The sequence below is a fragment of the Carassius auratus genome, chromosome 13 (assembly GCF_003368295.1).
Source record: "Carassius auratus strain Wakin chromosome 13, ASM336829v1, whole genome shotgun sequence".
Classification (NCBI taxonomy): domain Eukaryota; kingdom Metazoa; phylum Chordata; class Actinopteri; order Cypriniformes; family Cyprinidae; genus Carassius; species Carassius auratus.
The window spans coordinates 9555305-9579848 of record NC_039255.1 but is presented as its reverse complement, the minus strand read 5'-3'; the positions used below and the strand labels follow the sequence as shown (position 1 = coordinate 9579848).

Here is a 24544-nt window from a genome sequence, read left to right as displayed (position 1 = left end):
AAAGGCAACAAAATTAAAATACAAAAAACTTTACACAATTTTTTTTTTTTCCAAATAAAATAGGTTTATTTCCAGTCTGAAAAGATTAAAACAACAAAAATGGACAGTGGAACAGTTAGAGGATGACCAGTGGGTCACAGTGGGTCACAGGGAGGAGAGATTATCCTTGATTATTCACTTCATTTTGTGTACATATTTATAAATGAATACAAATATACATATCAATTGTTTAACAAAAATATCTTAGCTTATGAGGACAGCAGATGACTGAAATCAGCAAAAATAATCCTGTTGGTATAGGAGGTGGGATTTCACTAGGGTAAAACACCATACAAGTGTCTATGAGAATGTGTGAGGCCAAACCACTGAATTACACACCGTGCTATAACATTTTGTTCCCTTTAGCACAAAATTGTGGTGTAATTCAGAACAAAACTCTGTAATATAAAAGCCCAAGGGTTTGGGAGTGGGGTTTCGCAGGAGCCATTAGGGCTGCATCAATCACTGGGTTTATACATAGTCAGGTCTGAATAAATCAACTGAAATGACCTACCAAGTTAACACTACAGAGCTAGAGACCACGGAAATAGGATTTCAGAGCTAAACATAAAATATGGGGCATCACACGGTTTGTGATGCATATTTAGCAAAAGATAGCAAGTCTATGCGCAATTACCAAATGCAATGGTTCATGCGTCATTTAAATTCCTTGCAAAATGCCCTTGTCAACTTCAGTGACAAGACATAAATTAGTAAAAACACATTCATAAACATATCTATGATCTATAACTGGGCTTGTATGTTCCAGTGTAAATCATTACATAACCTCTCCCCACTTGATAGACCTGTTGTTATGGCCATCTTGCAACTACAAATTCTGTATTTCTGATACAAAAAGCATCTGGACGTCTTGCAAACAAAGGAGAATCTGTATAATAGCAGTCCATGAATCTCAAAACTGCATACACAACAAAATGCTTTTTTTCAAAATGAGTCACATAATTTGTTAATAATTTAATAATATTTTTTAAGCCCATATAAAACCAAACTGGGGGTTAAGCAATTCAACAGTATCCTATTAAGAGTCGTAGTTCCTCGTGTCTACATTCCTAAAGTGATTCCACACAGCTTTGCGGATGCAAAAAGAACCCCTTCAAGACACATGAACATATCCTGGCCTCTAAGACCATCCTAAATTATCCTGTTATTTTAGATTCATTTCGTAAACCCTCCTGTTATACACGACATTCCAGTTTTCACTGAGGAAAACACACAGCTCACAATTCCACAAACAAACACAATGATCTTTATGCCCGTGTTATAACACAAGCTGAAAGCAGAGAGGATAAAGGGAGATTTTTCCTTTTACATTAGCTAAACACTGTTAGATTGTCATTTAGTTACAATATTATCTTAATAAATCACCCTGTGAGGTTCACGAAAATGAAGTGATCATTTTACCTACCCTTTTTTTAGTACACAAATATACAGATTTAGACTGAAAAAAATGCATTTAAAACTCATTTATATTTATCAGATGCAAGGGAACTCCTGTTGATATAATCTATTCCACAGTCTGGGAAAGTAAGCACAAAAGGGGGTGATTTTACCATTTCACGTTTCAGACAACAGTTCAAATGAATTTAGAACTACGTTACATACAGCACTGGGGGAAAAGGTGCAGGAGAATATAAACTAAGAGCATTCAAATGAATGAAAGAATGATTCGATCACACACTTTAGCAGCAAACAGTACTCTGTTGCGCTCCCTATTGGTCAGAGGAACACATGCAGGCTCTGGCCTAAACCAGGCCAGCTTACTGCATCACACTGTATTTGTTCTTTGAAGAGAAAAAAAAAAAATCACCACATCCAAAAAATAAGAAACGGATAACATTTAAATCAGCACGAGATGAAGTGAATGGTTTATGTCAAAGAAAAATCTGAGAGAGGAGTGTTAATTTCAGAAAGCATTCACTCATCACTCTCCCAGCAGTGCAGATGGGTGATTGAGCACTATAGCTAAAGCCTTATATATTTGTGTCAAAAGCCTAAATATCCCCATTAAACCCACATCATTTTAAACACAACAAACATGCAATCTCACACACCCGTTCAGACCATATGCACTGACAACCAAGCACATACATAAACGCACTTAATTGGGCTTGTCCCAGTTCTGAGTACTTCTTAACAATTCCTTTTTTTCCAGCAAGTGCAGGAGATCCTTTAAGATGCTCCCAGACCAACTTAATCTTAAAAAATAAAATAAAATCAAGAGCTGCGGTAGTGCAGAACACTGTAGAGAATAGTCCTAGTGTTGATGATAAGAGAGATATTCAGAGTTAGCACGTCAGGTAATAGACTCTCACTCACTCACTCACTCACACACACACACACACACACACACACACAAAACCATTGATTCTCATTCACACAAACAATTTCAGCTTAGATTAAGTAAATTAAAGCGGTTTCCTCAAATATAAAAAAAATATTTTTTTGTGGAACCATGCAACATTTCATTTTTCAGGATTCTTTGATAAATATAAAGTGGAAAAACAATTTTAAAGTCTTTTACATTTCTTTACTATCAATTTTGATCAATTGCATTGATAATTTTTTATGCATCCTTGAATTTTGATTTTATATATATATATATATATATATATATATATATATATATATATATATATATATATATATATATAAATTAAACCCTGCAGTGAATATTTCCCAGTCACTGCTTTTAAAATAGAAACACAAACCTTTTGCAGAAATTCTATTAAGCATATCCTTCTTTCATTGTGAGCTGTAATTTCATAATATTTAATTGTGACATCAAAACAACATACAACAAGATCCCTTCTTGTAGAAAAGGCAACAAAATTAAAATACAAAAAACTTTACACCATTTTTTTTTTTCAAATAAAATAGGTTTATTTCCAGTCTGAAAAGATTAAAACAACAAAAATGGACAGTGGAACAGTTAGAGGATGACCAGTGGGTCACAGTAGGTCACAGGGAGGAGAGATTATCCTTGATTATTCACTTCATTTTGTGTACATATTTATAAATGAATACAAATATACATATCAATTGTTTAACAAAAATATCTTAGCTTATGAGGACAGCAGATGACTGAAATCAGCAAAAATAATCCTGTTGGTATAGGAGGTGGGATTTCACTAGGGTAAAACACCATACAAGTGTCTATGAGAATGTGTGAGGCCAAACCACTGAATTACACACCGTGCTATAACATTTTGTTCCCTTTAGCACAAAATTGTGGTGTAATTCAGAACAGAACTCTGTAATATAAAAGCCCAAGGGTTTGGGAGTGGGGTTTCGCAGGAGCCATTAGGGCTGCATCAATCACTGGGTTTATACATAGTCAGGTCTGAATAAATCAACTGAAATGACCTACCAAGTTAACACTACAGAGCTAGAGACCACGGAAATAGGATTTCAGAGCTAAACCTAAAATATGGGGCATCACACGGTTTGTGACGCATATTTAGCAAAAGATAGCAAGTCTATGCGCAATTACCAAATGCAATGGTTCATGCGTCATTTAAATTCCTTGCAAAATGCCCTTGTCAACTTCAGTGACAAGACATAAATTAGTAAAAACACATTCATAAACATATCTATGATCTATAACTGGGCTTGTATGTTCCAGTGTAAATCATTACATAACCTCTCCCCACTTGATAGACCTGTTGTTATGGCCATCTTGCAACTACAAATTCTGTATTTCTGATACAAAAAGCATCTGGACGTCTTGCAAACAAAGGAGAATCTGTATAATAGCAGTCCATGAATCTCAAAACTGCATACACAACAAAATGCTTTTTTTCAAAATGAGTCACATAATTTGTTAATAATTTAATAATATTTTTTAAGCCCATATAAAACCAAACTGGGGGTTAAGCAATTCAACAGTATCCTATTAAGAGTCGTAGTTCCTCGTGTCTACATTCCTAAAGTGATTCCACACAGCTTTGCGGATGCAAAAAGAACCCCTTCAAGACACATGAACATATCCTGGCCTCTAAGACCATCCTAAATTATCCTGTTATTTTTAGATTCATTTCGTAAATCCTCCTGTTATACACGACATTCCAGTTTTCACTGAGGAAAACACACAGCTCACAATTCCACAAACAAACACAATGATCTTTATGCCCGTGTTATAACACAAGCTGAAAGCAGAGAGGATAAAGGGAGATTTTTCCTTTTACATTAGCTAAACACTGTTAGATTGTCATTTAGTTACAATATTATCTTAATAAATCACCCTGTGAGGTTCACGAAAATGAAGTGATCATTTTACCTACCCTTTTTTTAGTACGCAAATATACAGATTTAGACTGAAAAAAATGCATTTAAAACTCATTTATATTTATCAGATGCAAGGGAACTCCTGTTCATATAATCTATTCAATAGTCTGGGAAAGTAAGCACAAAAGGGGGTGATTTTACCATTTCACGTTTCAGACAACAGTTCAAATGAATTTAGAACTACGTTACATACAGCACTGGGGGAAAAGGTGCAGGAGAATATAAACTAAGAGCATTCAAATGAATGAAAGAATGATTCGATCACACACTTTAGCAGCAAACAGTACTCTGTTGCGCTCCCTATTGGTCAGAGGAACACATGCAGGCTCTGGCCTAAACCAGGCCAGCTTACTGCATCACACTGTATTTGTTCTTTGAAGAGAAAAAAAAAAAATCACCACATCCAAAAAATAAGAAACGGATAACATTTAAATCAGCACGAGATGAAGTGAATGGTTTATGTCAAAGAAAAATCTGAGAGAGGAGTGTTAATTTCAGAAAGCATTCACTCATCACTCTCTCAGCAGTGCAGATGGGTGATTGAGCACTATAGCTAAAGCCTTATATATTTGTGTCAAAAGCCTAAATATCCCCATTAAACCCACATCATTTTAAACACAACAAACATGCAATCTCACACACCCGTTCAGACCATATGCACTGACAACCAAGCACATACATAAACGCACTTAATTGGGCCTATCTCAGTTCTGAGTACTTCTTAACAATTCCTTTTTTTCCAGCAAGTGCAGGAGATCTTTTAAGAAGCTCCCAGACCAACTTAATCTTAAAAAATAAAATAAAATCAAGAGCTGCGGTAGTGCAGAACACTGTAGAGAATAGTCCTAGTGTTGATGATAAGAGAGATATTCAGAGTTAGCACGTCAGGTAATAGACTCTCACTCACTCACTCACTCACACACACACACACACACACACACACACAAAACCATTGATTCTCATTCACACAAACAATTTCAGCTTAGATTAAGTAAATTAAAGCGGTTTCCTCAAAAAAGTAAAATAATAAAAAAAATAAAAAATAAAATACCCACCCCACCATAAAAAGAAAAACAGTAGTACTGAGAGAACATACCGATTACTGTCATCTGTGCTGTGAGATTTACGAAAAAGCTTACTGTACTGTGCTGTGAGCCCATATCATTTACCCGTTTCACTTAAAAAGTAACAATACAAAAAGTTATATTTAGTTTAAAAAAAAAAAAAAAAGAAAGAAGTGAAAGGAAATAGGGAGGCAGATCAGTTGGGCTTCAGCTGTTGGAGAGGAAACTAAAGCAGGCAGGGCATAAAGGTGTGCCATTTTTGTCTTTTTTCTATAAACTACAAAATCAAGCTGCATTTAATACAGGCTTTTCTTTGTACAAGACAATTGCACTTCACAGAAATAAAAGCTGAAATATACAAACACAAAAGGAAACGTGAATCAAATTAATTACACCAAAAAAAATACAAATTAAATGTGTTGGATTTTTTTAAGAGGGTGACGTTAAAGTTAAAAGGATTTGAGGAAAAGATTGATTCAGGACAGAAGAGTATGCAGAAAATTTCCAGAAGGTACCATTGCCTAGCACTGAGAGGGAACATTATATGAACAAGGGGAGGGAGCCCTCATTCCCTTCCTCTTCTTCCTCCGAACAATCCAGAGCAGCTGAGCTGGGCTGTGGTAGGGTTCTTGTGATGGTCCTGTAGTAGTTGAGGGTTCTTGTGCAGGGTTCTGGTGCCGGGTCCTGTAGGAAAGCTTGTTGTGCAGGGTTCTGGAGGGTTGTAAACTGTGCAGTGTTTAAAGGGGCAGGGCTACCACATGTCATCCGTGGATGCAGAGTCCTTGAATGGAGAGAGGAGGAGAGCAGCTTGTGAGATCCCGCCAAGCTCCAAACGCCAACCAATCAGGAAAACGCATGTTAGTGTGAGACACAGAATGAAACACAGGTGCTAAATCAAGAATGATTCTAAGAAATGTTGATGGAAATGATGGAGGGATCCAAATCTTGGGTTAAAATGGCCAAACTGATGCGCTGATTGCAAATGACAGAAATTACAGCACTTGAAGTTGTTTGTGTGCCAACTATCCCCTATTTGGGGATTTTGAGGCGCATCGCTAATTTGGTTAGAATGGCGACCTCCAGAGATAAAGTATGAGCTGTAAGTATGAACAGACTTCAGACATATTACAGATAAACAAGAAGAATGCAGGATTAGTTTTTTTTAAATGTTAAATAATAAAGATAGTGTCTGTGATGCCTAAAGGAAGGAAATCTATAACATAAAATTAGGGTTGAGCAATAAATTGCATAGTTATGATTAGCGAAAATTTAACTGATTCTATAAACTACCATTTAAAAGTTTAGAGTAAGCATGTTTTTTTGGAAAGTTGTTGTTCAGAAAGGCTGTATTTATTTGATCGTTTGAAAAAATAATAAAGTGTCATTATTAAAAAAAATTGTGTTTTATGTTTTATTGTAATTCATTCCTGTGGTAGTGAAGCTGAAATTTTCAGTCATGACTATGCACACGATCCTTTAGAAATAATTTTAATATGCTGATTTGGTGCTCAAGAATAACATTTAAATCATAATTTTTTTTGGATGAATGGATTATTTTATTAACAGAATTTTAAAAAGAACAACATTTATTCATGTCTTTCTTTTAAATCTAGCTGATTCCAAACTTTTGAATGGTACCATTTAACTAGTCAAATACTGCTGTTTATTACTTTTACTCGAAAGAATGGTTCCTTTGATTGAGGCTGAACTGCCCCTTATAAATATAAATATAACATGAATATGACATGAAAATATGACAAATATACAAAAACAAAACAATGCTTTAAAATGCCACATTGTAAAGAGCAAATCACAAGTCATGGCAAAATGCAGGTATGTTCATAAAAATTGGAAATTGAATCAAGAGAGCTATTGTCATCCAATCAATCCATGACAAATTATTCAATCACCATTAAAAATTTTCTTTTTATATGCAAAATCAGTTTGCTCAACAAACTTAAGGGGTTCCACCCTGCACTAAACCAAAACCCTTTTCAGAGCACAGCTCAGCCTATCCAGCACTGTCAGATGAGAACAGATAATATGGAACAGAATGGAAACATGCACAAATGAAAAAACTAAAGTTTGGAACACATAAGAAGGTGACAAACAACAAAAACCATGCAAACAAAATTCCCAGCATTTATATCCACACAGGGTCAAGCTGATGTACTCACTGTATCCTCGTTCCTGTATGGGTTAAGTTTGTTGTATACTGCTTCAATTACACTGCGCCTATGACAAACACAGAGACAGGTATGAGCTTCTGAGAGAAGAAACAGAGGGAAAGAAGCATCACCTCTTTTGCAAAACCTACTGAGCTGCCTCAATTAAAGCAAAATGGAACTTTATTTGCAATTATACAAGAGTAGCAACAAGAGCAATGTTATGTAAAAAATAAAACCTTCTTTTGGTTACAAATGGTAGCCGATGGTGTCTAATGTTGCTATAATAACATCTACAACTGTAGCCTAGTGCTGTGTGGTGCAGAAATGTCAACAAAAGACTAAACTAGTATGATAAGTCTATCTACTGGCACCTTCTAAATTTTTTCATTCTGTTATAGAAACTACTGGTCTTGCTACTTGCTTGTCATTGGTCATAAAGGGGCTGGACATAGGGCTTTTTTTTTTTTTTTTTTGAAAAGTTGAACTTTTTTCAAGGTGCAGAAAAAGATGTCAGCAGTGCAGTTAAAAAAAAAAATCGCTCAGGATTTTACTCCATAAAATTATAAAGTAAACGGATGCTGGCTGCTTCAAAAAAGATGCGAAGTTGCATTAAGTTGATTAAAACTGATAGTAAAGATTTTTAGAATGTTACAAAATAATTCTATTTCAAATAAATGTTTTTAATTTTTTATCAATACATCATGATTTCCACAAAAACATTGTACTGTTTTCAACATAAATATAGAAAACTAATACATAAATATGAACTAATATAATAATATTAACAATGCCATGCAATTTGTTCACATATCTTTGTTTTATTCTTTTGAGAGATGGTAAATTTTTTGGGGCTTGGAACTGATAGAAAATTGGCAGGCTTGTGCTGCAGTTCTGTGAATGTTTTGCACACCAAGACTTCGAGCCAGGATGCAACTTTAAGTAAAGAGAGAGGCAGAAATTTTGTGGTACTCACTTGCTGGCCAGTTCTCCTCCAGGTGGAAGGTTGGGGATGCTCTCAGATGCTAACGTACGCATCACATGTAACAGGTCGGGCACACCTTCATCCCCCTGCCTCTTCAGGATCTCTGTTATATCAACAATTAAGATCAATTTAGTTTGGATCAGCTGAATTACAAATTCCATTTAATAGCAGAAGGTTTGTAAAGGTTAGCGCATACCTTCAACTCGGCCCTCTAGGTATTTATCAAGCTCTGCTTCCCTTTTGACAGCTTCAGGGGAAACCTTCGGTGCACTGACGAAACACACCAACACAACACTCATGTTGTCACGACTTCCCTGTCCAAACACAGAAGGTGGGAGGGTTTCATCAAAATTTAAACCAAATCAAAATCTTATACCAATGAAACACTGTGGGAGAATGGGAGGTAACATTTTTAAATCGAAGACTGTTATGAACACTTTCTCAGTGTACAAATTTAAACAACTTGTGTTCAGCAGAGAGCTCTACATATGTTCATTGCACACTAGTGAAATAGTAAAGCTTCTAAAAAATTATATGAAAAAAACAACTAAATACCTTACATTACTCTAGACACCATTTGCTTTTATCATGTTAAACTTCACAAATTTTCCTCATCTTAAATTGAAAAAAAAACAATGAGATGCCTCAATAAAAGATCAAATAATATTGTGATTTTTTATTTATTTTTATTAATGGTCTTCTATTAAACATATTTACAAAATCAGTTCTGTGATGGTAAAGTTAGATTTTAAGGAAGCATTACTCCAGTCCTGAGTGTCACATGATCCTTCAGAAACCATTATAATATGTTGATTTTGTACTCAAGAAACATTTCTTATCAATGCAACCCTCTACGAACACCTTGGCAAATGAATCGCCATTGGCTAGAAAATATTTTAGTTTACTCGCCAGACTGATAGATATATATATTTGTAAAATGGAGCAGTTTTTTTTTAATATTTAGTCAAGCTTTATAATAGCCAAGTATTATTTAATAATAGATCTATAGTAATTAGAAGTAAACTCGATAGCCATGTTCAAATACATATTAGTCATTTTAACTGAACATTTTAACTGGACTGGTGGTGGTGCTGCTTTTTTGGTCATTCAGTGTTTCTGTTAATTAATGATGGATAGGAATATCGTTATTTTGACAGGAAAATACAACAAAGAATATTGTTTAAATGTAGTGCGTCAATTCTCTCTCTCTCTCTCTCTCTTTCTGCCTGTATGTGAGAGAAAGTGACAGATTTTTTCACCTTCACCCTAGAGTTTACAGTACATTAAATACAAGGGCGTTGCGCATCCATTGAGATGAACTGAAAAAAAAAGCACAGATCGCCTGATAGAGAGTGAAACTCTGAAGACCTCAGTCAGAGAGTGTTCGCGAGTGAAAATATATCTTTGCTAAACTTAGCCTCCAACTCACATACTGGCAAGTAAAATCTAAGAATTTATTATCCATTGGCTAATATTAGACATCATTTAGTCGCCAGAATGGAGATTTTGTCACATATGCGAGTGATTTACTAGCAATGTTGAGGGTTGCAATGTTGAAAATGTGGAAGAGATGCTTTTCTTTTTCAAGATGCTTTGATTTAAAAAAGTTGTTACAAATTATCATTTTTATAGCAAGTCACTTTACGGTCACTGTTGATCAATGCATCCTTGCTGAATAAAAAAAAATTATAATAATAAATAAAAATCTTACTGACCCCAATTTTTGAATAAACTTTTTGAACTATCAACAAGTGTGATTTATCTCCAGACTGTGACTTTTTTATTGTATTTGTAATAGACAAAATTTAATTTTAAGTTGCATTTAAGCCAACTATCTTGTAAAAGCCTGTTTATACTCACCTTATACAAACAGGTATCCACAATTTCATTGCAGACCCTCTCCAGATCATCAGTCACCTCCAGTCTTGAACGAACAAAATCGCACAGCTCCTCATTGGCCATCACATCCCAGATCCCGTCACAAGCAAGGACAATAAACTCATCCTCCGCCTCCGACCGCTCGATAGCATACACCTCAGGCTCCGGCGACACCAGCTGCTCCGTGGGACCCTTACCATGCACACACTTATAGTCAAAATCCCCCAGAGCCCTAGACACTGCCAGGGACCCATTGACACGCTGGATCATCACAGATCCTCCAGCATTCTGGATCCTTTCCTTCTCCAAGGGGTTGCTGGGTTTGTGGTCCTGTGTGAAGAAGTGCACAGCCCCTCCACGGCTCAGCACACCCCGCGAGTCTCCACAGTTGATAAAGTAGATGTGGCGGGGTGAGATCATCACACCGACGGCGGTCGAGCCGCTGCGGTCAGCACCACCGTGTTTCTTCTCCGAGATCTGCCGCATGTGATCGTCGATCTGCAGGAAACCAGTCCGGATTCCAGATTTCACGCTGTCCACGCTGGGCTCCACGGCTGGACCCCCTCCTCCGCCCCCAGCCTGGAAGTCAGGGTTGCTGGTGATGTGCTCCAGGAGGTGCTCGCAGCAGTAACGTGCCACCTGCGATCCTGCGTGCCCGTCGTAAACAGCGAAGAATGACCAGGGGTCCAAGCCGTTGGGCAGGCCGATGATAGCAGTATGTGCATCTTCCATCTCTACACGCCAGCCCTGCATGCTGCTCAGGCCATAACATAGGCCATTGCCTTCACCATGAGCGTTGTGCTTCTCCATCTTTGGCTTATCCAGAAATGCACCCATCTTTGTCGGCTTAGAAATCTAGTACAAAAAAGTTTGAGAATGATGAGCAATAAAAAAAATAGTATTTAATTTATATGCCACTTGCAGCACCAAAATATTTCCTATTTGCATCCCAGCTTGGACAGATATATGGCTGCACTATCAATCAAAAAATTTACCAAATTTCAGTAGACAATACCACTAAAAACTTCACAATTCTCAAAAAACCTTCAAATTAGATACGTTACCTACCAACTGTTTTAAAAAACTTCTTTATTTACAAAGTTAAATATCAATATAAATACGACTACAGCTACTACTAATAAAAATAATTCACATTTTTCAGATAACTACAACAACGTTAATAATAATTACTGTTATACTAATTTACAAAAAAAAAATCAAAATATTTAGCCAAATTGTGCATGCGAGCAAGCAAGCACAGTAAACTTCAGGTTGTTGTTTGTTTGTTTTTTTGGGGGGGTAAATAACATTTGAAATTACTAATTATATTTTAAAAATTACCATACATTTCCTACTCATCTCATTTTAACATTAAAGTTACAACGAAACAGGGGTAGTAACAGAGTTTAGGCCATTAATAATTTGCAGTGAAATTGATTACAGAAAAATATGTAGGGGGGATTGATTTATTCACTGGATGTTGATTGACGTTGTATCTGAATGCCAGCATGCAATCAGTTGTACAAACGAGGCGGGGTTTCAGCGGACTAAATGATTGGAGAAGCCTGGCATACGTCACCAGAGACAAGTCTGTCGTTCGCCCGATTAAGGGTTCATTTTAATTTCATGTCGACTTAAAATTATTGTATACTTGAACGTGTAAAACCTTTAATGGTAAATTTAAGGCTTACCCGAATCGAGCGTAAACACGCACACAGCACAAGGCCACTCCTTATAATTAATAACGACCGAAACTACAGAAGTCTTGTCATGCTAGTGGTCACTTCAGAAATAAACTATGGCATGCCAACACGCAAAAGAAACAAATTTAAACACACACACACACACACCACAAAGGCAGGCAGACACACGTACAACGGGTTCTCAGCCATGTATGGCTGTCAGCATACGCATACTACACACTCGTATACTAAAAATAGACAAGTACTGAACCATTCGACCATTGTTCACCACTCACATCTTTCACACTCTGAACACAAAACCAGTGCAATTTATAAAAAACCCAAACACTGAACCTTGTATTCGTTTGCAGCGGACTGGGTTTAACGTTACTGCTAAAGTACATTCGCGTTTTACAGTGAGATATCAGCAATTCATGTTATTTGCCCTTGTTAGTGCTGAAGAGCAGTGAACTAAAAGTCTGCGGGTGCAGACTTGCCGCATGTTCACGCGCCTTTATTCCGCATTACGTCACGGTGTCGCGAGCCTGTTAGCACGTTAGCTCCATGCTAACATTGACGTTTGGGTCCCTTCGGTTTGACTGAAACATTCAGACAACGTGAAATGGGGTAGTGGATGTTACCGGGAAATATAATGAGTTAATAGTCTGGAAGATACACACTGTTAATGTTTGAGGTCAGACAATGTAACGAGCTAAATGCTAACAAGAGGCCCATGTGAAGCATCGGGCTTGTGTAATGAGACCCCCTGTCCTCAGCGCACCATGCGACGGCCACAGACGACAAATCAACCCGCCCAGCGCACACAACACCCGCCTACTCCCTTAGCCTGCATGCTAACAAGCTAGCTCTATCATTCACATAGGCATATTACAAGAGCACAGAAACTTACCCACTAAAAAATGAGCCCTGGAGAGTTCTGTAGTGGAGGAGGTAAAAACAAGATAAAAGAGAAGGACGAAAAGAAAGAAAAATATATAAACTGAGCGCGGCGGTAGTGAGAGAGAGACAGGCTGGTGGATTGTTTTGATCTGCATTCAGTCTGTGAAAGAGCGGATCACCCTTATCTGTTTAAACCAGGGATGCATCATTCCCATTTATTCAGCGTCCTGAACGTGGAAAGTGTCAGGTTTGACCGCTGTTTTGGTCCGCTGTGTTCGGGACCGAATGTCTGCACACCAGCAGCAGCACAGGACCCGGATGTGAATTCAGCAGGGCTGCGCACTTAGAAGAATGACATCATCATCGTCTCTCCCATAGACATCATATAGTCTCTCCACCAACATCTTCATTCTGTCATTATCATCGCATCATTCCCTCACCTTCGTTCATTCATCATCCCTCTGGTCTGTACATAATTATTTTACCACTATGCCTCCATCACCCGTCCTGCACCCTTTATCTCTAAGCACTGGTCATTTTTTAACTCTAACGTGTGAGACTGAACAAAATGTCACATAATAACAGAAACCCCTTTTATACACACTTAAATGGAAGCCAGTGTTAAGTGGGTAAAATGAGAACATATGTCAAATAGTTAGTATAGTAGTCTATATTATATTATATCTGTAATACCATATGAACGTCTAATAACACAATACGACCTTTGATTTGACATATATCTATCTGTCTATCTATCTATCCATCCATCCATCCATCCACCCACCCACCGACCCATCCATCCATCCATCCATTTAAAGCTATTGTAAACGAGTCTGAATATACATATGTGTGTGTGTGTGTGTGTGTGTGTGTGTGTGTGTGTGTGTGTGTGTGTGTGTGTGTGTGTAGATAGATAGATAGATAGATAGATAGATAGATAGATAGATAGATAGATAGATAGATAGATTAAAATAAAAGTGGAACTGTTGGAGTGTGTTGCATTAAGACAGAGGATTACCCCGGAAGGCTTTGACTCATACAGTAGCTCCCGCCGGGTCGTCTGTTGAACTCGATGTTGTTGGTGCACTAGAAGCAGTTACAGCATGTTGTAACACAGACGGATCTGTCAAGCGTTCAGCTTGCGCAAGATTCACCACTGCGTTCAGACACTACTATGTAAAATAGCTACTTTTTACGAAATTTCTCAGCTTTTGTGCAGAAATGATGGATATATGCTGGCTGTGTGTGGTTCTTGCTGGGATCGCAGTTTATTTACTAACGCAGTTTGTACGCTTCATTTTCGCCGACGCTGATTTGACTTTATTATGGGCGGCCAGGTTCGGCAACAAACCAGGTAATATGAATCAGAATCTATAGGCATATACATTAACCCACTGAAATAGGCTTGTAATGTAAAATGTTCTACTTTATTGATCGGGCCATTTATACAACAAAGTCAAGTGTGACACATTCCTCCAAGAATGTGGAATTTGCACTCTATGGTTAATTATGACTGTCAGTCTTCTAACAATCTGTAGGTGTGCGGAGGTCAACATCGCAATATGTGACACGTAGCCTGCTACAATATAGTAAACTATTTATATTTTTAATATGAAAAAATGATAAACGAAAGTCTGTATGAAAAGTGATATTTAGAATCTAATGTAATATTTCATATGGCGTTGACTTACAGCTGATGCCAAATTTTATTTCAGTGTGCAAAAATGTTGAGTTTTCATGCTTTATGACGATTTTCCATAGATATAAGTATTTTTGTACCAACTCTATATTATATACCCTACCCCTAAACCTAATTCTAACCTTCACAGAAAAATACAATCTCATGGAAAAAAAGCTGTCACTTATTAACTGCTGAAGTTATTAACCCATAAAGGGTGCATTTTAGTATTTTATATGTACATATTAGTATACCTTTTAAAAAAGGATACTGCCTCAGTGACTGCTTCTGTAGCATTCAATTTTTTTTCTATGTGTTGGAACCAAAATAAATAAATAAATAAAACAAGCACCTTGTAGTTGTAGTTGCAAGCAAGCCAGGTTTAATATCAAATTAAATGTAGAACTGTAGAAATGTTACATGAACCATTACTGAAGTCACAATTATACCAGCATAATATTTAAATGTATTGATTTAGCTTGAGATTGCACAAACAATTATTATCACCTAAACATATTTAACTTATATAATGTTTAAACCTTTACAAAAGTGTACTTCTCCTTGAAAATGCACCTTTTCTTATACTGTCCGGGTTCTTATCTACACTGTTTTTCATAACTTATAACTTAATTATTCATTAAATAATAGGGTTTTGTTGTAGACTTATTATTATTATTATTATTATTATTCACTTTGTAGAGTCAAAGTTGAAAGGCAAAGTGGTGTGGATTACCGGAGCCTCGAGTGGCATCGGGGAGGAGATGTCTTATCAGCTTGCGGCACTCGGTGCTCGGCTAGTGCTGTCTGCCCGCAGAGAGAATGAGCTGGAGAGGGTGAAGCACATATGTTTAGGTATGAACAGTCCTGAGACATGTTTGACAGACAGGAATAAACTAGGGATGCACGATAATATCGGCACAACATAATTGACCTGTTTTTCAGATGTGAATGTCTGTCTACATTTGTAAAATAATTAATTTATGGTAGAATCAGTACAGAAGACATACATGGATTTCTCTTCAGTAAAATTAAAGTTTAAATATATCAGTATATATTTGTATATATATCGATATCGGTATCGGCATCGGCCAAAATTATTTAGAAAATATTGGCATATCGATATCGGCCAAAATCCAATATCGTGCATCCCTAGAATAAACACTTAATACATTTCACTGTTATGCATGTTATGCTCTTCCCTCAGAGCTGCAGACTGTGACCCTGAATGTGTTTTCACAACTATCGCTGCTGTCTTTACCTAACAGATATTTAAAAGCATCCACACCATGACCCACTGACACAAATTACACTCTTTCTCTCCTTCTATTAGAGCGCTCCTCTCTAAAGGCTGAGGATATTCTTGTTCTTCCACTTGATTTGATGGACCGTGCATCACATCAAGAAAAAACTGCTACAGCTCTGAAGCACTTTGGTGATGTAAATCCCACCTGTATTTCATATGCAATCTTCAGAGAGTTTCTGTTATTCGTTTTATGGATTTTTTGGATTCTATTTCAGTAATGTTGCTGACACCAAGAAGGATAATTTTCAGAATACTGACTTTGATGGAATTTTCCTATTTTTAACACCTAAAAAATAAATGCACTGGTTAAAGGAATAGGTCACCCAAAAATGAACATTTACTGAAATGTATGTTTTCATCAGAACAGATTTGGATAAATTTAGCATTACATCACTTACTCACCGATGAATCCTCTGCAGTGAATGGGTGCTGCCAAAATGAGGGTTCAGACCAATAAAAAAATCAAAATAATCCATTATTTATCCACACAATTCCAGTGTATCTATTTATGTCTTGTACAGTGAGAAGTGGGATGTTTGTAACAAACTCATTTACATATTGGATGGGTAAATATTCAGCAAATTTTCTTTTTTTTTTGTAAACTATTCAAAATAAAATGAACCAGTGAGCCAAATTTCCTACTTAACATGACAATAAAACATGAAAGTCTAAGACTTGTGCAGAAACCTGTAAATAATCATCTTAAAAGCCTGCAAATGCTAGCATTACGTAGCACAGTTTAGAATTTCTCTGCTGACATTGGAACAGCTGCAACAGACTAGCAATGCCATATTGTTTCTTTATACTGCATGTCATCATCTGAGTATCAATCAATTTAATGCTAGTTAGAATGATATAATGCTAGCTCAATAGATCATTCAGTAGGATTCCCACTAAAAATGTCGTAATTTTTTGTGTCTGTATCTGCATTTTCAGATAGACGTGTTGATAAACAACGGAGGCCGGACGCAGCGTTCTCTGTGCATAGAAGCTGATTTGGAAGTGTACCAAGCACTTATGGAGCTCAACTACCTTGGCACAGTATCTGTCACGAAGCAGCTGCTGCCCCCACATGATCCGCCGTGGTAGTGGTATCATAGCAACCGTCAGCAGCGTTGCAGGGTTTGTCGGGGCGCCCCTGGCAACAGGCTATGCTGCAAGCAAGCATGCTGTGCAGGTGATAGCAAATAGTAGACAGAATTCCCCGAGAATCTACCTTAACCTTATGCAGCATTGTCTGGTAAAGGATAATAGTCCTAAAATATAGAAAAAGCTCCTGATTTGTTGTGTGTCTGCAGGGGTTCTTCAACTCTCTGAGAACAGAACTCACTGATTATCCAAACATCACCATCAGTACCATCTGCCCCGGACCAGTAATATCTAGCATCGTTCAGAGTGCGTTCACAGAGGAGCTTGGCAAGGTACCTGCTGAATGTTTTATTAGGAAAAACATAAGACTAAAAGAATGAATGCTGTTTGAAGATGAAGTTCACAGTTTCTGCACTACTAATGTCACCTAGCGGAATTACAAAAATACATTTCAAACACAATCTTTACATGCCCTTAAGATTATCCTTAACATTACAGTATCTCACCATTTTTTTCTGTGGCTTGACTGTAAAGAGCTGAAATGTGTGGCAAAAACTTGACTTTAGCTCTCCTGTCGAGAAGAAACTCTTCAAATTTGGCAAAGTGTAAAAGCATCACAAGTCTTTTGGCAAGTCGTCCAATTTTGGCTTGCACTTCTATTACAATCTGAATTTCTTTCCCATGTAACCAGTCAGCTTAACACCATCTGGCTCAGCCTTCTACAGTAGCCACGCCCCAAATGCTCACTATTGGTTGATCTGAGTGTAAAACTCATGTTTTGAAGGTGCATTTGATGCTGAATGTTTAAACTATAGGGGGAGATAAAACCATGAATGGCATACTTATAGAAGTCAATTAACAATAAAGTGGGCTACAGACAATGTATTTCAACAAAAAAATCTTCACCTTTAAATTGAAGTATTAAATAAAGTACTCAAACTAAAAAGCTCAAAAATGTAACTCAAGGACAAACATTTTAACTATTTAGCAATAGAAAATAAAACATAAAAAGAAATAAAATGACAAAGTTTAAATCAAAAAAGCTAACTCCAAATATTAATACAAACTAAAACAGTATATAAATAATACTTAACAACTATATGCACTCAGTAAACAAAACATCAAATCAAAATACTTTTGCAATTGCTTAACTAAAAAGTCCTTGTTGTTTCTCTTTAGCCTGTGGATACAGCTGGTGATCAAACACATAAGATGTCCACAGAGCGCTGCGTTCACCTCACCCTGGTAGGTCTGGCCAATCATGTGAAAGAGATGTGGATCGCTGAGCAGCCCTTTCTACTCTTCTGCTACTTGTGGCAGTACACTCCCACTCTGGCCTGGTACTTGACTAATGTTCTGGGTAAAAAACGTGTGCAGAACTTCAAAGCTGGACTGGTGAGTAGTGGGACTTTGGGTGTAAACAGATCCCTGAACTCGTTTATTTATGCTACAGTAGCACTAATATTTTTTTCTTACTCATCTAGGATGCAGATTCTGCATACTTCAGCAAGCCCAAAGTCAAGACAACTTGAAAATCGAATTTCAAGAAACACTGATTTGTGAATTTCTTGCCAGAAGGAACCGGGAAGTCACACAAAGTAAAATGTCACACGATTTCAAAACGTCATCAAGTAAATATTTAACACCATTTTGCACGCTGTATCAATATGACGACAAATGGCAAATCTTAAAAAAAAATAAAATCAAAAATGGCTATGCAGTTGATTTATGTATTCTTTGTGTTTAAATGTACATTAGTTATAAATAGGGATTAATATTCTATAATAACAAACATTTTAAGTTTGTGTAAACAAAAAAAGACAGTAAAAAGATTTATACAAAACTTTTGAATTTCTTCTATATGTAGCAGAGCGAGAGAAAATTAATATAGGACCCTAGGAATACTAAAACCCTAAGTTGATGTATGAATGCGGACTACACCACCCCTTTAAAGTGAGGGGAACTAATAAACTGACAGAGTTTTAGACACACAGGTTCGTTACCAGGTAGGGCAGATACTAGAATGTATTAATGCACATGTTTATTAGGTTTACAATAATCAGAACACTTAAGACTAAAAATATAGCTCAATAGAGCTAAACAACTACGACTCAATACAATACACACAAAATGAATAAAACTTACCCGTGGCCAGGTAGGCTAGCTGTAAAGTGATTTATTCTTAACACCTGACACACATCCCTGCATGAGACACATCAACCAATCACGTAAAGAGGAATGTTCCTGCTGCTCAGACTATCTCTATATTCCTTTACACAGTGCTTGGACAACACAATGTGCTCTGTGTTATTTCCACAGCAGGTCCACCATTAAATTCAACAGCATTCATTCTGGCCTTCCCTTCCAAATTTTTATGTATTTTATTCTGTCAGATTTGGTTCCCTCTCTGTGTCTCTCTCTTTTTTTTTTGCAACCCCCCACAATTACACTCCAGAGGAAAACAGGAAGAGAAGTACCCTGAGCGGTGATAACAGGTTTTTACTGGACACATTATGTGTGTGATTGCTTTGGATTTCACCAGACATGTTCAGGTGTGCTGCATATCTGCTCTCACAATACAGCCCACTGAAAATAAACACATCAGACTAAAACCTCTGCTCTCTGTACAGTGTAACAGTCTGACACAAACCACTGTTTGCCATAGCTGTAACGAGAACTATTCCATCCCAGAGAGGGCTTTTATTTCTGATAGTATAACACTGATCCATGTGAGATTTTTGCAGAAGTGCAAAGCTGGCAATAGTTGAAAGCATGTATGTGTGAGTATTATAAATTAACAGGAAATGGTTTTCACTAGTGATCAATTACAAATGTACAAATTACATTATTCTATAAAAAATAAGATTTTTATTATTATGCTTGTGTACAATTATGTACAGACTGTATTATACCCTAAAATAACAACAATAACAACAAAACTGTCATTTCTTTTATTCTATTAGAATGATATTAATATTAATAATGTAAATGTACTATTATCAGAATCAGAATCAGAAAGAGCTTTGTCTTGGTGTCAGGAGCTTCCAGTACAGAAAGTACAAACATAGTGCAGACATATAATTTAAGGTAATACAAAACACTAATAATAAAGAGAATAGGCAATAAGCTACAGTACAAATAACAATATATTATTAAATATTGAGTAAAATAAAATGTCAGTAGACAAAAATGTGAGTGCATATGTACTAAATATACTATGTATATTTTATAGCACATATCTTTTTTTTTTTATTATTATTATTATCTGTGTGTTGTTGTTGTCTCTGTGTACTGGAAGCTTCTGTCACCAAAACAAATTCCTTGTATGTGCAAACATAATTCTGAAATATTAAAAAATTTGTACTGTAATCAGTTAAAAAACAAACCATCCCTCTGGGACCCCTCAATGGACAAGTTTTGCAACTACAGTTTTTCAAGAAAAATGTTTTTGACAAATGTTTCAGTGAACTTTTATATTTGAAGTGACTTCATAACTATCAAATACATTAAAAATAAAACCAAACCACACGGAGAGTGAAAATGTTACATGAACAAAGACTCCACTCTTGAATAACTTAACATAATTTAATAGAATATATACATTCAATATCTTTGATATTGACACAATTCCAAATGATGAATAACAACATGCAAGACCAAAGCTAAAATACAGGACACACACACTGCATCAGTGCGCAGGACACAAGAAACATCAAACTAAAGGTTTTTGTTAACATGTCATGATTTCCACAGAGATAAAGGAATGAGGAGGTAATTCAAAAAAAGATCAGTGAGTCTCATAAACACACACACACACACACACACACACACATTTCTGACCTTCAATCAATGTAAAGTCTGCTTAATTGACCTCTTGGGCTGCAGTTCTGGTGCAGTAATGGCTGTCTGTAATTACTAAATATTCAGGGGCAGGCAAAAGGCAGAGCTCTCACTGGGCCCAACAACACTAATACAAACACACTAAGTGACTGAATTACTCTAATTTAGCAATTACAGTAAAACTACAGCTACACACCTACAGATAGATGAGAATTGAGAAGTGAATAATGAAAGCAAGGCTCAAGTACTCAAACACACACACACACACACACACATCAGGGTTTAAAATAACAGTGTTCCTAAGTTTCTTGGTTACTATATATGCAGCTAATAAAATCACGTGTAGCTCTGACCTACAACACTTAATTAATACAGTAAATTATACCTATCATGAGATTAACTATATCTGACAGAATTTCCTGTCTAACTAATGAATGTTAACCAAACTGTTTGCTTGTATTTCGTTTAGAAATATGCCATGACTCAAATACCAAATGTTAAATTAAATTACTAATTAAACTGATAGTTTGCAGCTTTTTCCAGCATATAACTAATTATAGTCTGTTTCCCACAAGAAGCTTACAAAAGTCTGTTTTTGTCCTTGTACCTGTTTTCATGTAAGTTGTTGAGTATTTTGTGTAGGTGTTATTGTGTCCATCCAGTCCATCTACCTGACTGATATTATTCCCTTAGAGAAAGAGAGGAGGTGCTTAGAGAAGAATAAACAGTATATACACCATTGTTCAAATGTTTGTGCTCGAAAAGATTTTTGGTAACACTTTACAATATGGGTGCAGTAATAAGCATTAATTATTTCCTAATGAAGGCACAGATGATCCTGAATTAATGCATGACTAATTAAAGGGTTAGTTCACCCAATAATCAAAATTATGTAATTAATAACTTATCCTCATGTTTTTTCAAACCCGTGAGACCTCCGTTTATCTTCGGAACACAGTTTAAGATATTTCAGATTTAGTCCAAGAGCTCTCAGTCCCTCCATTGAAGCTGTGTGTACGGTCTACTGTCCATGTCCAGAAAGGTAAGAAAAACATCATCAAAGTAGTCCATGTGACATCAGAGGGTCAGTTAGAATTTTTTGAAGCATCGAAAATATATTTTGGTCCAAAACTAGCAAAAATTATGACTTTATTCAGCATTGTCTTCTCTTCCGTGTCTGTTGTGAGAGAGAGTTCAAAACATTGTAGTTTAGTGATATCTGGTTCGTGAACGAATCATTCGATGTAACCGGATCTTCTTGAACCAGTTCACCAAATCGAACTGAATCGTTTTAAACAGTCCGCGTCTCCAATAAGCATTAATCCACAAATGACTTAAGCTGTTAACTTTTTTAATGTGGCTGACACTCCCTCCGAGTTAAAACAAACCAATATCCCGGAGTAATTCATTTACTCAAACAGTACACTGACTGAACTGCTGTGAAGAGAGAACTGAAGAAGAGCCGAGTCAGATAATGACTCGTTCACAAGTTCACTAATTTTGCTGCAACGCTACGCGACACAATTAATCCCTGACAGTAAACTTATGCCCATTTCTATTTCTGACTCTCTCCAGGTGCTTTCGCTACTTCCAATATGAAGGGCGAATGGATTTGGAATTGTCTATCATGTCCAATAGTTCAGATTCTGTTGCACTAATATTCTTGTGCAGCTAAACTTACCCATCCTTAAAAATATTCTCTGACATTATGTTTACTGTGCACCTGTCCAAACAGTCCCACAGACCTCAAACTTTGGTGGGGATAGCAAAACCCCTAACCATAATGACAATTACTTAACAATGTGTTTACTGTCATGTGCCTCAACAAGTAAAGTCATAACATAATGATCTCTTTGCAAATCATTAGCTAATGATTCATTAAAACTACATATCATTAAAACTTCTCCACTTATACCACTGCCCTGCTTTGCTGCAGCACTGTGGCCCAGGAACACTTTGAACATACACAAATGCATGAAAGCAAAACACTTAAATATCAGTGACATTACTGAGATATTCATAATGTATGTATACTACCGCTGAGTTTAGGGGCAGCATTTTTTTTAAACAGAAAATCCTAGCATGGACGCATTAAATTAATTTATAACGTTACACAGGATAACTGTTTCAAGTAAACGCTGTTCTTTCATGCTTTGTATTCATAAAAAGTCTTTAAAAAATCTATAAGAACATTATCATCATTGATAATAATAAAAAATGTTTCTTGAGCATCACATCATCACATTAGTATGATTTCTGCAGGATCATGTGATACTGTAGACTGGAGTAATGACTTTGGAGATTGATGTTGGGATCCAGATTATGACCTTAGACATAAACATGTTAAATATTAGAGTATATTGTAACATATTTAAATGCCCATGTATATTCTAATATTATAGTACAACAATTAAATGCAAAAATGGCGAAAATGTGGTGTATTACAGTGGACCTACCAAAAGTCTCAATACCATTATCAGCAAGATTCAACTCCTTAAGGTTTAAAAAGGGAAAAAAGGGGTATAGACACAAAAATAATATAACACAAATTTCATTTAGAGTATCTCCAGACATAAACATATGCTATACCTGTATGTCAGAGATCTGGTTCTTATTAAGCCACAGAATGTGAAAGTCGAACATCTCTAGATTCGTGATCTGCTGGATGTGGTTTTCGTACAGAAATAATTTCTGCAGATTCACACAGTTATGTAGGCCACAGATTTCTTACAACACATAAACAAAACCAAACAGATCAAAACATATTAGATTTATTTGCTGATTTTCATCTTAATTAGAGTAAACAAGTCAAAGAAAATAAGCATTTTAACTGAACAATCTTGGCAAAATGGCAGGAAACCCTGTAATCATACTGAAATCTAATCTGGAAAACATTTTTGGAAAATTAAACTAGAAACAAACCAGATCTTTGCATTAGACACACACTGAGGAAATAAACAATCCAAAGAAACTTCAGCACAGACCAGTACACGTGGCTTAGATTAGAAAACCACACAAAGGCAAATTGCACATTAACTTCATTCATTTTAACTAAAAAAATAAAGAAAAAAGAAAAAACTCACCAGCTCTTTTAAATTCTTCATCTCCAGTTAGTCTCTGCTTTTCATTGTCATGATCCCCATAAAACAACATTTTTGAAGGCTTATGGGAATTCAATAAATAAAACATAGTCACTAATTCTTTACTAAAAATACTACACCTGTAGCTTCTAAACATACTAATAAAATGTATCTACATTTCTATCCTAGTTAATGTTGAACAACAAATATAAAAAAACATATTTTACATATACCTTATACTATAATGTATATCACAAAATACACATTTCTAATGTTTTACTAATTTTTACTAAAGCGTATATGTATATATTGTATATGCATATATATATATATTGTATATGTCCAACTGTATACTAGTCCAGAGACCATGAAGTGACAAGTGAAATTCCTTCATATTACTACAACAAATCAGTTATCTACTCACTATACCTTTCAACAGTGAAACATTTCAAGACTCCAGTACCGAGCCGCACTTGTGATTTTACTCTTTATTTTGCTCACTGAAAAGTTTACATCAGACTGTTGCTAAAGAAGCC

General features: G+C 36.2%; 1 protein-coding gene and 1 pseudogene across 2 annotated transcripts; one reads left to right on the top strand and one right to left on the bottom strand.

Moving 5' to 3' along the window:
- Positions 1–2914: 2914 nt before the first annotated feature.
- Positions 2915–13368, bottom strand: LOC113112569 (protein phosphatase 1A). 2 transcript variants are annotated; one of them, XM_026278263.1, is made up of 6 exons: positions 13029–13368; positions 10419–11291; positions 8755–8872; positions 8550–8661; positions 7586–7643; positions 2915–6234 (listed from the first exon to the last, which is right to left on the bottom strand). In XM_026278263.1, exons 2-6 carry the CDS (start codon positions 11271–11273, stop codon positions 6160–6162), a joined length of 1218 nt encoding a protein of 405 aa, XP_026134048.1. In that variant the 5' UTR covers positions 11274–11291; positions 13029–13368; the 3' UTR covers positions 2915–6159. The 2 variants fall into 2 exon arrangements, with proteins under 2 accessions (XP_026134048.1, XP_026134049.1); XM_026278264.1 differs by having other exon boundaries at positions 4159–6189; positions 13029–13367.
- Positions 13369–14061: 693 nt separating this feature from the next.
- Positions 14062–18927, top strand: LOC113112568 (dehydrogenase/reductase SDR family member 7-like; annotated as a pseudogene).
- The last annotated feature ends 5617 nt before the right edge of the window (positions 18928–24544 follow it).